Source organism: Sturnus vulgaris, chromosome 21 (genome assembly GCF_052056855.1).
Source record: "Sturnus vulgaris isolate bStuVul1 chromosome 21, bStuVul1.hap1, whole genome shotgun sequence".
Lineage (NCBI taxonomy): Eukaryota > Metazoa > Chordata > Aves > Passeriformes > Sturnidae > Sturnus > Sturnus vulgaris.
This window is the reverse complement of record NC_142263.1, coordinates 400231-413630: the sequence shown is the minus strand read 5'-3', so window position 1 is coordinate 413630 and position 13400 is coordinate 400231. Positions and strand designations below refer to the sequence as shown.

The following is a 13400-nucleotide window of genomic DNA, read 5'->3' as shown; positions in this document are numbered from 1 at the left end:
CCACAGCTTGCTTTGTGCCTTGATAAACCTTGGAAAGTCACCCGACTCGTGTTCAAGTGTTCCAGGCTCGGTCACTGCTCTTTGGAGGCTCTCCCAAAGTTCTGGGCCTGGCTCGGGTCTAACCCCCTTTGGGGCTGGTCTGGCTGAGTGTGTCACACACGGGTCCATTGGGATGCTCTGGAGCTGCCCTCGAGCAGGGATGGGCTCTGGACAGGGCAAACCCGTGGTCTGGGTGCTCCTCCTTGAGCTCCCCACACAAATTTCTGCTTTCTTGCACCCCAACCCTGCTCCTCTCTCAGGAGCCATCAGGGCTGGGGCACTGCTGTGCCGGGGGGCTTTGCCAGTGTGGGGTGGGAGCTGGGGCTGCCCCACGCCTTGGCACACACCGATGCGATCTCTCAGAAGTGACGCGGTGGCTGCTGGCGTGTCACACCCGTCTCACTGTGCTCTGTCTCTCATTGCCTGCATGCAAGAGCTGCCTCTGTGCTTTCCTGGGATTTCCTTCATGTCTTTCTAACTGAAGCCATAAAATAAATTTCTAATCAGATTACTTGGGGCTAGATGAAATGTAATCTAAAGCTCTATTTCTTGTGATACTTCTCTAAAAGTGGATGCCCTCTTATCCTCCTCCTGCAGCACTGATTGAAGCACTGTAATCGCTTTCTCCCTCGTTTGCAAGCTCCCAAATCCGTTTCTACCGTGCCGGGGAAATCGGGATGTGGCTGCTCCTTTGCAGGGACACAGTTACTATTTTTGGGTTTTGTTGCATTGTCTCGTTTTTTCCTCTCCGGCTCCCAGTGCTCGGTGCTGGTGCAGCTGCCCCATCTCAGCTGTCCCACCTGGGCAGTGCAGGTGCCTGTGCTCAGGTGAGGGGCAGTGCCCAGAGGGGGGCTCTGGGTGAGTGCCTGGGCAGTGGCCAAGGGTCCCAAGGTGGTGGGGCAGGGCCAGAGCAGATTTCTGGGTTCCCAGGGCAGATCCCCGTGCAGGTTTCTGGGTTCCCCGGGCAGGTTTCTGGGTTCCCAGGGCAGATCCCCGTGCAGGTTTCTGGGTTCCCCGGGCAGGTTTCTGGGTTCCCCGGGCAGGTTTCTGGGTTCCCAGGGCAGATCCCTGTGCAGGTTTCTGGGTTCCCCGGGCAGGTTTCTGGGCTCCCGGGCGGCTCAGGCTCGGTGCTGCGGGATGGGCTGGCCTCGCCTCCAGCCCGGCTGTGGCAAATGCCTGGCATAGCTCGTGTATTTCTGGCACTGTCCCTCGTCAGAGAGGGAACCAGAAATATCTCGTGCCCAGGAAGGCACAGGGGGTGGCAGGGACGGATCCTGCGCTGTCTGAGGAGGCTCTGAGCCTCCAGAGCTGAGCTCAGGTGTGACTGCAGCTCAGGTGAGAGCACGGGGCTGGGCCCTGTGCAGGTGGCTGGGGAAGATTGATGGGCTGCTCACCTATGGGGATTTCATCTCAAAGCAGCATCTATACAAAAGCCAAAGTTATTATATAAATGAATGGCCTCATAATAATAATATTAATCTTAACAGTGTCATTTATTCGTGGCAGATTCAGCACTCCTAGGGCTAAAGGCTCAATCTTGTCCTGCTCTGGTGTTTTCAGATCCTTCTCTCTCAGCAGTGTCCAGGCAGCTGCCAGGTGATGTATTAATTGTGTAATTGTGTAATTGTCCTGACCTGTCCTGTGCTCCCTCCAGCCCCTCAGGCTCCCTAGTTCGCTGCCAAGCTGTTTTCTCTGATGCAAAAATGTCAGGGCATTTTTCAAGAGATTTGCATTTCTTCATAAAACAGGGACAACTGCTTACCCTGGAGGTAATTTAGTGACTGAAGGGGTGATGTTTTACAGGAAGGATGGAAACTTGGAGGCTCTTGAACTGCAGCATTCTGTTTTGGAGATGTCCTTTGGGACATCTGGAGAGGTTCTGGGGGTGCTGGCCCTCTTGCCAGCATTCAGGAGGGTGATGGATGCTTTGGTGGCATCACTGCGGGAACGGGAGGTTGGGCGAGGCAGGGGAAGACGGGCAGGGTGGGAGCTTCCAGGTGCACCAGCCCTGCCACCTTGTGCCCCGTCCTGGGCATCCCTGCCATCCTGCCCTGCTCCATCCTGGAGCAGCTACCGGATGCAGAACCCGAGAAATGCAGGGCAGGTTCTGCAGGGTCTGTCACAGCCGGGGGTGATGTCCTGTTCCTTTTCCCTGTGTGAGCACCCAGCCCACCTCAGCCCCTCGCCATCTATTATCTTGCCTCAGCCTAGAAATTACAAATCAGCTCAGTGAGTCCAGATGCAATTACTTCCATTGAGGGCTAGGCTGTGTTTGGATGGAGAGGGAACCTGGCTGAGTTTCTGCTCAAAGCGTTTGTCTGTTTCCAAATAGGAGAGAATTGAACATCTTTAAAAATCAATACAAAGCCACTTCAGCATAAACCAAGAGGAGATTAATACTTAACTTGCCTGGAAAAGGGGAGGGGAGATGTGGAAAATGTCTCTGGAGAGAGAGACTCAATGAAATTTGAATCTGCCTGTTTAATGTGAGAACGAAATATTTCAAATTAACCCCCCCTCCCCCTCCATTAACTGGAAACTAATGAGGTGCTGGAGAATTGGTGTAATTTGGCACAGTAATAGGATCTATTTTTTTTTCTTTTCTATGCTTGAGAAATTTATCAGACTGATAGCTTCAGCTTGAAGGAAAGCAGACAGATATTTTCTGCAGGAAGAGATCTGTTGATCCACCAAAAACTTTACTGAAAGGTTTGGCAGTGCAGGTAGCACTCAGGTTTAGCAGGATCCATTCCTCTTACCCACTTAGGTTCTCTCACCACTATGCAGAGTTTGGCATCATCTGATGTTGTTCTGAGGAGACAGAAATGCATTTCGGATTTTTTGGAGAATGAGTTGGAGTTTTTCCCGTGTGGAAATGGGTACCTCAACACTTGTCTGCTGGAGGTGCTACTGCCTCTGTCTCCCCAGGGGCCTTGAGATGTGGTGAAATACAAAAAATACTGATCTTGGCTTTGAGTCTTGACTCTCTGGAGTGCTCCAAGTGCACGGTGTAGGTCAGATGGGTGCTGTGGTGACGCTGAAATGCTGTCTGGTTCATCTGGGGTGAATTCATGTGGTGTGTTGACAAAAATAACATCACGCCTGTTTTTATCTGATTTACAGAAAGAGATTACGGTGATGATAGGGATTTTGTTGTTGCATTTAAAGAATCCGTCTGATTAGAGATTCTGCTGAAACATTTGGTAGAGAAGGCCAGAACGGAGGTTATCAGTTGAGTTGAGTTGATCTCCAGCAGGGTGGCAGGCAGGACGGGGCAGCAGCAGCAGTGGCTGTTCCCTGCCAGATGTGTTCTGTGGCCTCTGCAAGCTGTTTTTCCTGAGCAAACACATTTATTACAGACTTTGCCAGGGGAGCCCCATGCATTGTTAATGATTGACTGCCCCAGCCGGGGGTTTCCAGGCAGCTCCTGCTCCGTGCTGGGCTCTTGCTCTGTGGGTGGGGAGCAGGGGGCCTTTCTCACCATTTCCCCCGGAGTTGCTCAGGTCCTGCTTCAATGGATGGTGGATGTGGTTGTCTGCAGCCTGTGTGTGCCCCACAACAGATTCCTGCTTGTGGCAGGAACAAACCCGAGCCCTGACCTGGCTGTGACACTGGGAGCAGCTCCCCAGGGGCCGTGCCCTGTGTGCCACTGCCAGAGAGGTTCTGCCCTCCCTGCTCCGAGGCCAGGCTGGTTAAACCCACCCAGGGCAGTGGGCTGGACCAGGTGCAGGAGGCTCGTTCCGACTGTTCCTAATGGCTGCAGGGATAAGGAGAAGCAGTAGGCTTTGGGCAGGTGCCAGTACCCTGTGCTGGGTGGATGTTCTCATGTATGATCTCACACCTGCTGGCACAGGGATGGGGCTTTCATCTCTCGGACTAGGAAGTTGCTCAAAGTGTTGTAGCTTGTCCTGTGTCGAGTTCCTGTGAAAATTAAACTGGCATAGAAGAAAGGTGAGATAAGGGGGGCAGAGGGACCTGGGTGTTTTATCACCACGGCAACAAGGACTTCCAGGGAAAGGTGCTGAGGTGAGAAGTAGATAATTTACAGTTTACTTAATAAAAAAAAAGACTTCATTTCCTGAGGGAGCTGTGTGTCAGCTCCCGGTGTGAGGGCCAGGCTCGAGGCCCCGTGCTGTCCCGCTGCTGCAGCCTGGGCTGGGGGGGAAGGGATGCTCGCCCTGGCGGAGGGATGGCAGAGCCAGGCTGGCACCAGCCGGGGGTTCCTGCGGGGCTGGCTGCGGTGAGGAGCCCGTCTGTGGGGCAGGAGCGAGTCCTCCCCGGCGGGGGTTGGAGGGGCTGTGCTGGCACTTCTCGCCGTGAGGAGCCCGGGCTGTGGCGGCCGGGGAAGTCTCGGTACCGGGGGTGCCCCGGAGGCTGCGCCGCGCACGGTCGGTGCCCGTGACGCGCTCAGAGCCCCGCCCGCCCGCAGAGCCGGCCCGGGGGTGTCCGGGGGGCTGCGGACACACCCCCGGCCTGAGGGGAGGGGGGCAGAGCTGCGGCCATTCCGCCCTGCTCCCGTTATTACCGGCCCCGCTCCCGTTATTACCGGCCCCGCTCCCGTTGTTACCGGCCCCGCGCTCGTTACCGGCGGCGCGGGGCGCGCGCGGGGCGGCGCGGGGCGGGGGCGGTCGCGGCCGTGGACGCGCTGCCGCCCCCGCCGGTGCCGGCGCTCGGTCGGCGGCGGCAGCAGCGAGGATGTCCCGGGCGGGCGGCAGGACGCGGTCCCGGCGCGCGGGGGTGCGGGCGGCCGTGGTGCTGATCGGGCTCCTGCACCGCTCCCGGCAGAGCAGCGAGAGAAGGTGACGCCGCGGGCAGCGCTCGGTACCGCCGGCCGGGCAGAGCCCGGGGGCTGCGGGGGGACGCGGGAGCGGCGGATGGAATTACCGGGGAGGGGGTGCCGGGAGCTGGGGAGCAGCACCGGGATAACCGTGACCCGCTGGCGGTGTGCGCTGTGTGCCGGAGCCGTGCCGGGGACCGGGCAGCCGGTACCGGCAGTGCCGTGACCCGCTCGCGGTGTGTGCTGGCAGCGGTGCCGGAGCCGGGCACCGACATTACCGGGGTTACCGGGACCGCTCGGTGCTGGGTGTGCCAGGTGAGCCCCGGCCCCGCCGGCAGCAGCCGCGCCATCCTCAGGGCCCCTCGGGCTCCCGTGCCGGCGGATCTGCCGGGACTCGGCTCCGCAGCTTTGTCTGCGCCGGGAACAGCTGACAAATGGTTTCATCTTTCACTGCCGAAACCGCGGGCTGTACTTGGTGTCCAACTTTGTGCCGTAGGAAGCGGCCTGCTCGCAGGGCTGTGCGAGCTGGCATCTGCTCCGCGGGCGCCGCTCCCCCCGCTCCGCTCGGGAGCCCCTGCGGCCTCGGAGATTGACCCCGCGCTGATCTCTGCGGGCTGCCCGGGCACGGAGGTTTCTCCTCCAGGACTCTGCTGCTCTGGCAACTTCGCTGTTAAAAATAGTCAGAAATATGCACCCGAACCTCGCAGTGTGTGCACCTCTGGTTCGGGGTGGAAGCAATATGGGCACTGCTGCAGGCTGAGGGGGTTTTTTGTTTCTTTTTTTTCTTGGTTCAGTTTGTGATTTTGTACCAAACTCGAATGAAGAATTGATTATTTGGAATCGTTATTGTAAAATATTCTCCCACTCCCTAATCTATAAGCATGAAAAATTAGAGTGAGGTGACGGGAGCTGAAGCTTTTTGTCTGCCATCAGTTGTGGATTGCAGGGTTTACACCCCATTTTCCAGTGCTGCTGGCATAGGGACTTTGCCTTGGGCAGCTGGTGCCATGGAGAGCAGGATTTCAGCGATGCTCTAAAGACTGAACATTGGCGTTCCTGGGGAGTTCCTGTGTCACTGGTTTGGGACATTTTCCTCTCCCTTGCTGGGGTATTAGGTAGATGATCAAAGCAGAACAGTTGGAAAAAACCAACCTGCAGGTCCTGGGTGAGCAGCAGTAATGGCTGGGGGGTGAGCTGAAGTCTCTGCTCCTTTCACGTGTGGCACAGAACCCCCCGTGTCTGGGGACTGTCCCGGTGCAGAGTGACGCTGGATCCTCTGGATGTTGTGCCCACCTTGGCCAATCCTGCCTTTGCCTCAAGGGCAGGGTGTGCTTTACTAGTCACACCGAGCAAGACTTTGCCAAAGAGTTGTCCTTCCCCCAGGTCCCAGGTTTCTATGAATGAGCTCAGCATGACACTGGAGTGCTTAGAAAAAACCTGGCTCTGAACTTGCACAGGAATCTGCCCCATGATGTGTGAATCTGGTTTTCCTTTTTGTTTTTTCCCCAGCATCATGTTGTGCACAAAACGTCTCAGTGTGCCTCTTGCTGTGGGGTTTACTGAGTACAAGAATCACACAGACATCTCAAGGGGAGAACGAGACCCTGAGGAGATTTTTTTTCTGTCTGCCGTGGACTGAGGAGCCTCCATGGGAGTGATTGCAAGAATTCGAGCAGTGCTTTACGGTGGTTGTTTCATCTTATGCAAGCTGCCAGGGCCATCAAAGTGACATAATCTGCAGGAAAAGGAAGGGACTGCTAGCGGCATCGTCAAAAGGGACTCTGTTCCTCCACCTGCTCCTATTTGCTTTTTTCCCTCCTACATTCAGTCTTTGTTCTGCATTTGCAATTGAATTTTGCTTTCCATGAGCCATATGCAAGCCTGGCAGGATCAGAGGCAGCTGCGGAGTCTGTGGTGGCCCAGGTCCCTTCCTTGTTAGCAACCCAGCAAAGTGCAGCACAACACACCGGGCTCCCCTGGCGGAGCTGGGTGATGCTCACCTGCCCCTCCACCTGCACTCTTCTCACCTGTGCCTCCCCTGCACACCTGAGCTGGAGGGGAGGAGTGGGGAAGTCTGAGGGGGGCGGCTGCAGCTGGGGGAATCCTCCCTGTTCCTGTTTTGCTCCGAAAGCCCGGGATTTGGAACTGTATTTCTATCTAAATGAATTTCTCCGACTGTCCCACAGGCAGGTGAGGTGATGCTCAGGTGGCTGTGCCCTCCCAGGGCAGAGCTGGGGGTGGGTGCCTGGTGTGGGGCACTTCTCCACTCGCAGGCTCCCTTTGCCCTTTGGCACCAGTCCCACGGCGTTTGGAGACACTGCTTTCTGGGAGCTGCTCTCTGCAATTTGCAAATTATTGAATCAGCTCAGAAACGGCTGCCCGAGGCTCCTGGCTCGGGTTTGGCAGGAATAGGATCAGACGAGCCTTCTGGTCTGAAAATGTCTGCAAGTGCCTTGGCTGATTTACCCAGATCTGCAGGAAATTGCCACTTTCTGTGTTCCAGCAAGGGAGAGTAGGCAGCACATTTTGTGAAACATTTTAACTTTTTTCACCATTACATGCACATGGAGCCTCACCGGCCTGGCCTGGCCCGGCCCGGTGGGAAGCCCTTGGCCAGTGGGGAGGATTCCAGGGGCTGTAGAGGTGCAGGCAAAGCCGGAGTCAGCTCCTGGCTGGCCCCCTCCCCGGCAGGGTGGTGCAGCAGGGACCCCATGGCCAGTGCAGGCAGCAGGGATCCTGCTCCATGTGGGACGCTCTGAACTGTTCAACAATGTTTTATTTGCTGTTCTGAGGGGCAATTAAAGCCAAGCCCAGTGGCAGTTAAATGTCACCTTTCTCTGAGCAGGGCTGCGGTCCTGCTCCAAGGACAGTGTGTGTGCAGGTGCAGGCTGGCAGTTTGCAAATACAGAATTTATTGCAAGAAAGGTAGATGAGGAAATGCTGCACTTTTTTTTTTTTTTTTTTTTTTTTTTTGCTGACTCTCAGGCTTTGATGTGAGAAGGCAACACTGCTGAATAGGGCTAGGCTGAGCCAGGACATAACAAGGTAAATCAGTTTCTAGGGAAGATGTTCCATGGCAGGGGCTCTACCCGAGGGTCTGGCGGCTCTGCAGCACTGAGGGCCTGGGCTGGACCCCATGTCTGGGGGGATTCTGGAGCCCCACGACTGTGTGACCTCAGTGGGAGCCTGCAGCAGTGCCTGTCCTCTGCTGCTGTCCTCCCTGGGATGAGTGATGATGCAGCGAGATCTTGCCTGCCTGGCATCCTGGGATTGGGTGGAGAGCTGCTCAAAGTCAGGGCAAGGTTCTTCATTCAGGCACTCACTGCAGATTTCCAGGTGTAAACTCACAGCAAGGTGCCCTTGTCTGTGTTGCAAAAACCCCACAGTTTTGGTTGAGCTTTTTTTTTGTGAGCAGCTGGCAAGGGCTCCTGGCCACTGCTGCTGTGCCTGGTGCCAGCAGGTGCTCGTGTCCCAGGAGCCAGGGGTCGGTCCCAGTTGTGTGGGGGATGGAGAGGAGCCCCCCCAGAGGGAGGACGAGCAGCCTGTGCCCCACTCCCACGGCTCTGTGGACAGGGATAAACCCAGGCAGGGTAGGATGGAAAGTGATATGGAAGCACAGTCCCCTCTGAGAACTTATGAGGCCAGGCATGGAATATTAAACAAATGAAAAAGGAAGCAGCTGGCAAGGTGATGCCCATCAAGGATAAAAAATGATGAGTCCAAAAATAGAGGCTGTTAATTTACAGGAGAGTCATTGCTGACCTTCTCAAGGATGAGGCATCTGACAGGCAGAACTTGTTGCTGCAGGAGTTTGGTGCCTCCTTAGGCCAGGTTTGAGCTGTGGAATTAAGCACGGGCATACAGGTAACCTGGGATGCTCCCATCTCGTTTGCACGTCTTGACAGGGGTAGAGCCAACCATAAGTCGTGGAGCATTTCACCATGTCAGGAAGTATGTTGGTATCTCCCCTCCCCACCTGTGATTTATCTAAATGCACTGTGCTGGTTTAGAGCCTGTCTGGGAAATGAACAGGATGGACAAAATGAGGAGGTGGGATGCATTAGGGGTTTTTCATTAGGCTTTGTCTTGAGAGAGCATGAGAGGAGTGTGCACTCAGTCAGGGTCTGGATGGGAACACTGCAAGGGTCCAGGCAGCCTTGGCTCTGTGCTGAACAGGACTTTTCAATCAGAATTTCAGTATGTCCGTGGGGTTTACAAAATAGAGGATATTATTTTGAAGGTGCTTTAGGACTGTGATCAGAGATGCTTTAAAGAGAAAGACCTCACCTGCCCTTGCTGTGTTGGGAGCTCACCAGTGCCCATGTTTTTCCCCCAGAGTGAGGGGGAAAAAATCCCCATTTTCTCCCCTCTTGGAAGGAGCCAGGAGCCCTTGGCAGGTGGGATTTGCCTCCCTGAGAACTGGCAACAGGTCCCCTGAGCAGAGTGCCAGGAGGGGCTGGGGTGATCTCAGTCTCTGTTCGGAAACCCTGCAGTCGGCCCTGCCATAACTGCATTAAGGTATTTCCTTAATTAGATTTACTAAGTATGCAGGATTCTAATTCTCTCTTCTCCTTCTCTCTTAATTTGCCTAATGAGAAAAACAAAGAAATGAAATTACGAAAGTGATGCCCACGTTTCCTTCTGGAGAGGCTGGTGTCCAGCTCCGGAGGATGCTCTGGCCCATCCTGGGCTCTGGTGCTGTGGCCAGGGGGCATTAGGGGCACTGGGGGCATTAGGGGCAGGCAGAGCCCCCTGGTACCTGCCAGGTGCCCCCTTAGGGAGCGAACACAGCGCTGGGACCTTTGGTTACGTTGTCAGTGCTGGAGCTGCGTGTGTCCTGTGGTGCCAGCGAGAGGTGAGTGCCTGCGGAGCTGCCCGGTGTCCCCAGAGCCCGTCGTGGCTGGAGTGGGCACCTGCCACCTCTGCTGTGCCTTTGCAGAGAGCCTCGGTGTCCGCTGGGGACTGGGTCACCGTGGGGCTGCTGTGAGCCCCCGATGGCCCCGGGGATCCCCGAGGGCTGCACAAAGACACACTAATCGTCCTCCCGATTCATTTATCACCCCCTGGGGGCAATCGGTTTGGGAAATGGGCCGGCCCTTGGCCCCAGCTGATGGCGGGCTGAATCATCGGCGTCTGTGCTTGGACTTTAACACAACAGATTCACAGCAGAGGCCGTTCCAAGCAGTGCTGGGGATGGGCTTGTTTTGCTCTCCCGGAACTGCAGGAGCAGTTCCAGCAGTTTGGCCCCAAAGAAGCAGCCAGCATGTGACAGAGGAACATGTTGTTAAGTTGGGTGATTTTATAATACTTAGAATATGATGCTATGGCAACCCACTACAAATCCCAGATCAAATCAAATTATTTGTGCGCATCCCTGTAACTTTAATCTTTTCGAAGTCGTGTCTGTTCTGTGCCTTTGAGGCCACTGTGCAGCTGAGTGCAATCAGGCACAGCTCAGGGTTCAAAGCAAGGAGAGCAGGGGATGAGTGCTTTGCTCCAGATCAGGCTGTGCTTTAGTGTCCTAGAAAGTCAAAGAGCAAACAAGGAAAATCTGTCATCCTCGGCATTTTTCAGCAGTGGAGACATGGTGAGCTTGTGGAGAGCAGAAAGGGAAGGAGCTTGATAAACAGAATGGGTGGGCAGGACAGGAATTCTGCTATTGCCCCACGTTGCTCCAATTAATTTCTTGCATTGAAAAACTGGAAGATGCCAGGAGCTCAAATGAGGTGTAACAATGTAAATGTAACCTGCTCTGATATCAAAAAGAGAGAAGGAAGGTTTATTTTGGTTTAATGTCATGTGAAACATCAGTCCTTGTTCTGGAGTCACGTTTGGACACAATGCCGTGGCTATTTCCCCCCGTGCCCCTGGCCAAGCCCATGTTGCTGGCACAGCCCGGGTGGTGCCGTGACTCCCCTGGCTGGGAGGAGGATGATGAGTGAGGAGGATGATGAGTGAGGAGGATGATGCTGCTGGTCCCACTTTGCCTTCCCAGCATCTCTGCTGCCTCCTCCCGCCTTCCCACTTCATCCCCTCAGCATCCCCACGGCGCAGGGCCCTGCTGAGGAGGGGCTGCAGCACCCCGACACCGGCAGGTGATTGTCACCTGCTGTCACCAACACTGGGACTTGGCAGGAGGGGATGGGAGGGCAGGGCCTGCGGTGGGGCTGGTGGCGAGGGAGGGTGTCGGCACAGCTCGGGGTGGTCAGGGCGGGTGTCGGCACAGCTCGGGGTGTCAGGGCAGGTGTCGGCACAGCTCGGGGTGCCCCCCTGGCAGAGCTGTGTGCCCTGGAGAGGCCCCGGCAGGGATCGGTGCCGGTGCCGTGCGCGCTGTGCTGAGCGGAGCCATCCCGGGGCGCGCTGCCATGGGAACCAAACCTCGTTACGGAGAGATAAACAGTTGGACATTTTGGCCCGGTTTCTGCAGGACTAACCTGGCAGGGACAAGAGGAAACTAAATTAAATCTCAGATTTTCTGACTCCCGGAGGAGCATCTGGCAGTGCTGCTGCGTGATGGCGTGGCTGCCTGCCCGGGAGCCGCCGGGCCAGAGGGATGGGGATTTGTTCTGGGGAGGGCTGAGGCCGTACTTGTCCAAGGCTTGGGGGCTTTTAGGGGGGGCTGTCTTGACAGCTCCGTGGCACAGGAGTCGCTCTCTGCTTTCCTGGGGTCCTGCATCTTCATGATGGCTCTTGGTACTTCCAGATGGGGTGCGAGGTGCTGTGTTGGCAAAGGGGCTCTCAGCTGGGTCCCTCCAAAGCCGCGCTGGGGTGTCCCGGGGTGTCCCTGGGTGTCCCTGAGCCTCCTTTGGGGCCAGAAGGCTGCTGAGCCGCGGGTCCTGCCCTGGTGGGGATGGGCTGTCATAGAAACCCAGCAGCCCACCCTGGGCACGGGCTCTTCTGATGGCTTCTATCACCTTCTCACACTGCCCGCTGGGCTTTTTCTCAGATTCCAGATGTTTCTGTGCAGGCAGCTGCCCACCAGGCTTTGCCAAGGGAGATAAAGGTTATCTCCTGTTATCTCCTGCCTCGTGTGCTGGCTCAGGCCGGGGGGAGCTGACATGCCCGTGTTTGGTTTTCCAGGAAGCAGGAGCTGCTGAACAGCGCGGATGTGACGGTCCCGGACCGGCCGCTGTCCCCGCCGCTCACGGCCCCACCGACCATGAAGGTGAGAGCGCTGGGCCGGGCCCAGGCGCTGGCTTTGGAAAGCCAGGCTTGGTGGGAGCAGCGCTTCCAACGCAGCGGCTGCACGGCCCGGGGCTGCTGGTGCAGGAGCAGCAGTGGGAGGTGTCTGGAGCTGAGCCCGTTCCTCCATCCCCCTCTCCGCCGGTGCCATCCCCGTTACACAACGCGAGCGGCGCTGCCCAGCCGGGCTGAGTCCCGGGGCTGCTTTTCCTTCCAGCAGTGTCCCCGCACCGGGCTGGGCGGCTCGGTGCCAGCATGGGGCACACACGGAATGTCCTGTGTCCCCGCCACGGGCCGCCCATCCCGCCTGGGGCTCCACATGTCGAGCTGTGCACCCCAGCGGGCACCTGCCCTGCGAAGCCTCACCTGTCCTGCCCAACCTGTTCCGGGCGTTGTGCCTGCCAGAGGAGCCACCCTCTGAAATAACAAGACACCTGTCCTGCCGTACCTGTCCTGCTGTACCTGTACTACTGTACCTGTCCTGCCGTGCCTGTCCTGCTGTACGTGTCCTGCTGTGCTTGTCGGGCTGTACTTGTCCTGGTCTGCTTGTCCTGCCGTACCTGTCGGGCTGTCCCTGTCCTGGTCTGCTTGTCCCGCTGTCCCTGTCGGGCTGTCCCTGCGGCTTGAGGAAACATTACCGAAGGCAGGTGCGGGGCTGGGCAGGGCGCTGGGGCTGGTGCTCAGCCGCCCTTGCTGGGTGCCCGTGAGGAGCTCTGGCTGCGTGGCTGATGCAGGTGGGGGCTGATGCCAGGAAGGCAATAGATTTCTTCCAGGGCTTGCTGGTGAATGCTCCCACACGTGGGGGAGAGTGCAGGGGAGAGGTGCTGGCACAGCGCCGGTTGCTGCCCTCCATTCGTGGCAGCTCCCACTGGTGCAGGGTTTTCTTTCTGGTCCTTTCCTTTGCGGCCTAGGAAAGCTGGGTCTAAGTGTGCACAGCTCTCTGAAGGGCACACACTGCTGCATGCTTTGCTCAGCACTTGGGGCATTTCTGTGGGACTCGCTGGAGTCCGGGGCCACCGTGGGGTCAGCTCTGGCTGCTGGTAGAGCAGGACCTGAAACTATCCAAGAACATTTGTACCTAGAGATAAACCAAGCTCAAACTAAGGAAAATACTTTTTAAAGAGCATCCAGCTGTGGGCACAGAGCTGTCTGAGCACGGGGTTTTTCTTTTTGAGTCCTGCCAGGAGTGGTAGGTGAGGACAGGCATGGTCTAAAGCTGGAAACAGCCAGGGCTGTGTCCAAGCCACAGGTGCCCCACCTGTGCTGGCAGCCGCAGGCTGCTTGTGCTGTAAATCCGACCTTTGCTCACCACAAATATTAAAGGAAAAAATCTCTCCCAAACTTTTCTTTTCCTTTGATTTTCATTACTTCATCCCCTCCTGTGTTTTATCCTCTATTTCTT

General features: G+C 56.7%; 1 protein-coding gene across 12 annotated transcripts in view; it reads left to right on the top strand.

Moving 5' to 3' along the window:
• RAP1GAP2 (RAP1 GTPase activating protein 2) overlaps nt 1-13400 on the top strand; it is a 51453-nt gene that overhangs the window by 19764 nt on the left and 18289 nt on the right. For 9 of the 12 annotated variants that reach the window (XM_088176858.1, XM_088176859.1, XM_088176857.1 and 6 more), the window contains one exon: nt 11897-11981. In XM_088176858.1, coding sequence (XP_088032984.1) covers nt 11897-11981 — 85 coding nt within the window. Of the gene's footprint in view, nt 1-4719; nt 4839-11896; nt 11982-13400 lie in introns of those variants that run through there. The other 3 variants (XM_088176862.1, XM_014881191.2, XM_088176861.1) reach the window with 1 other exon arrangement.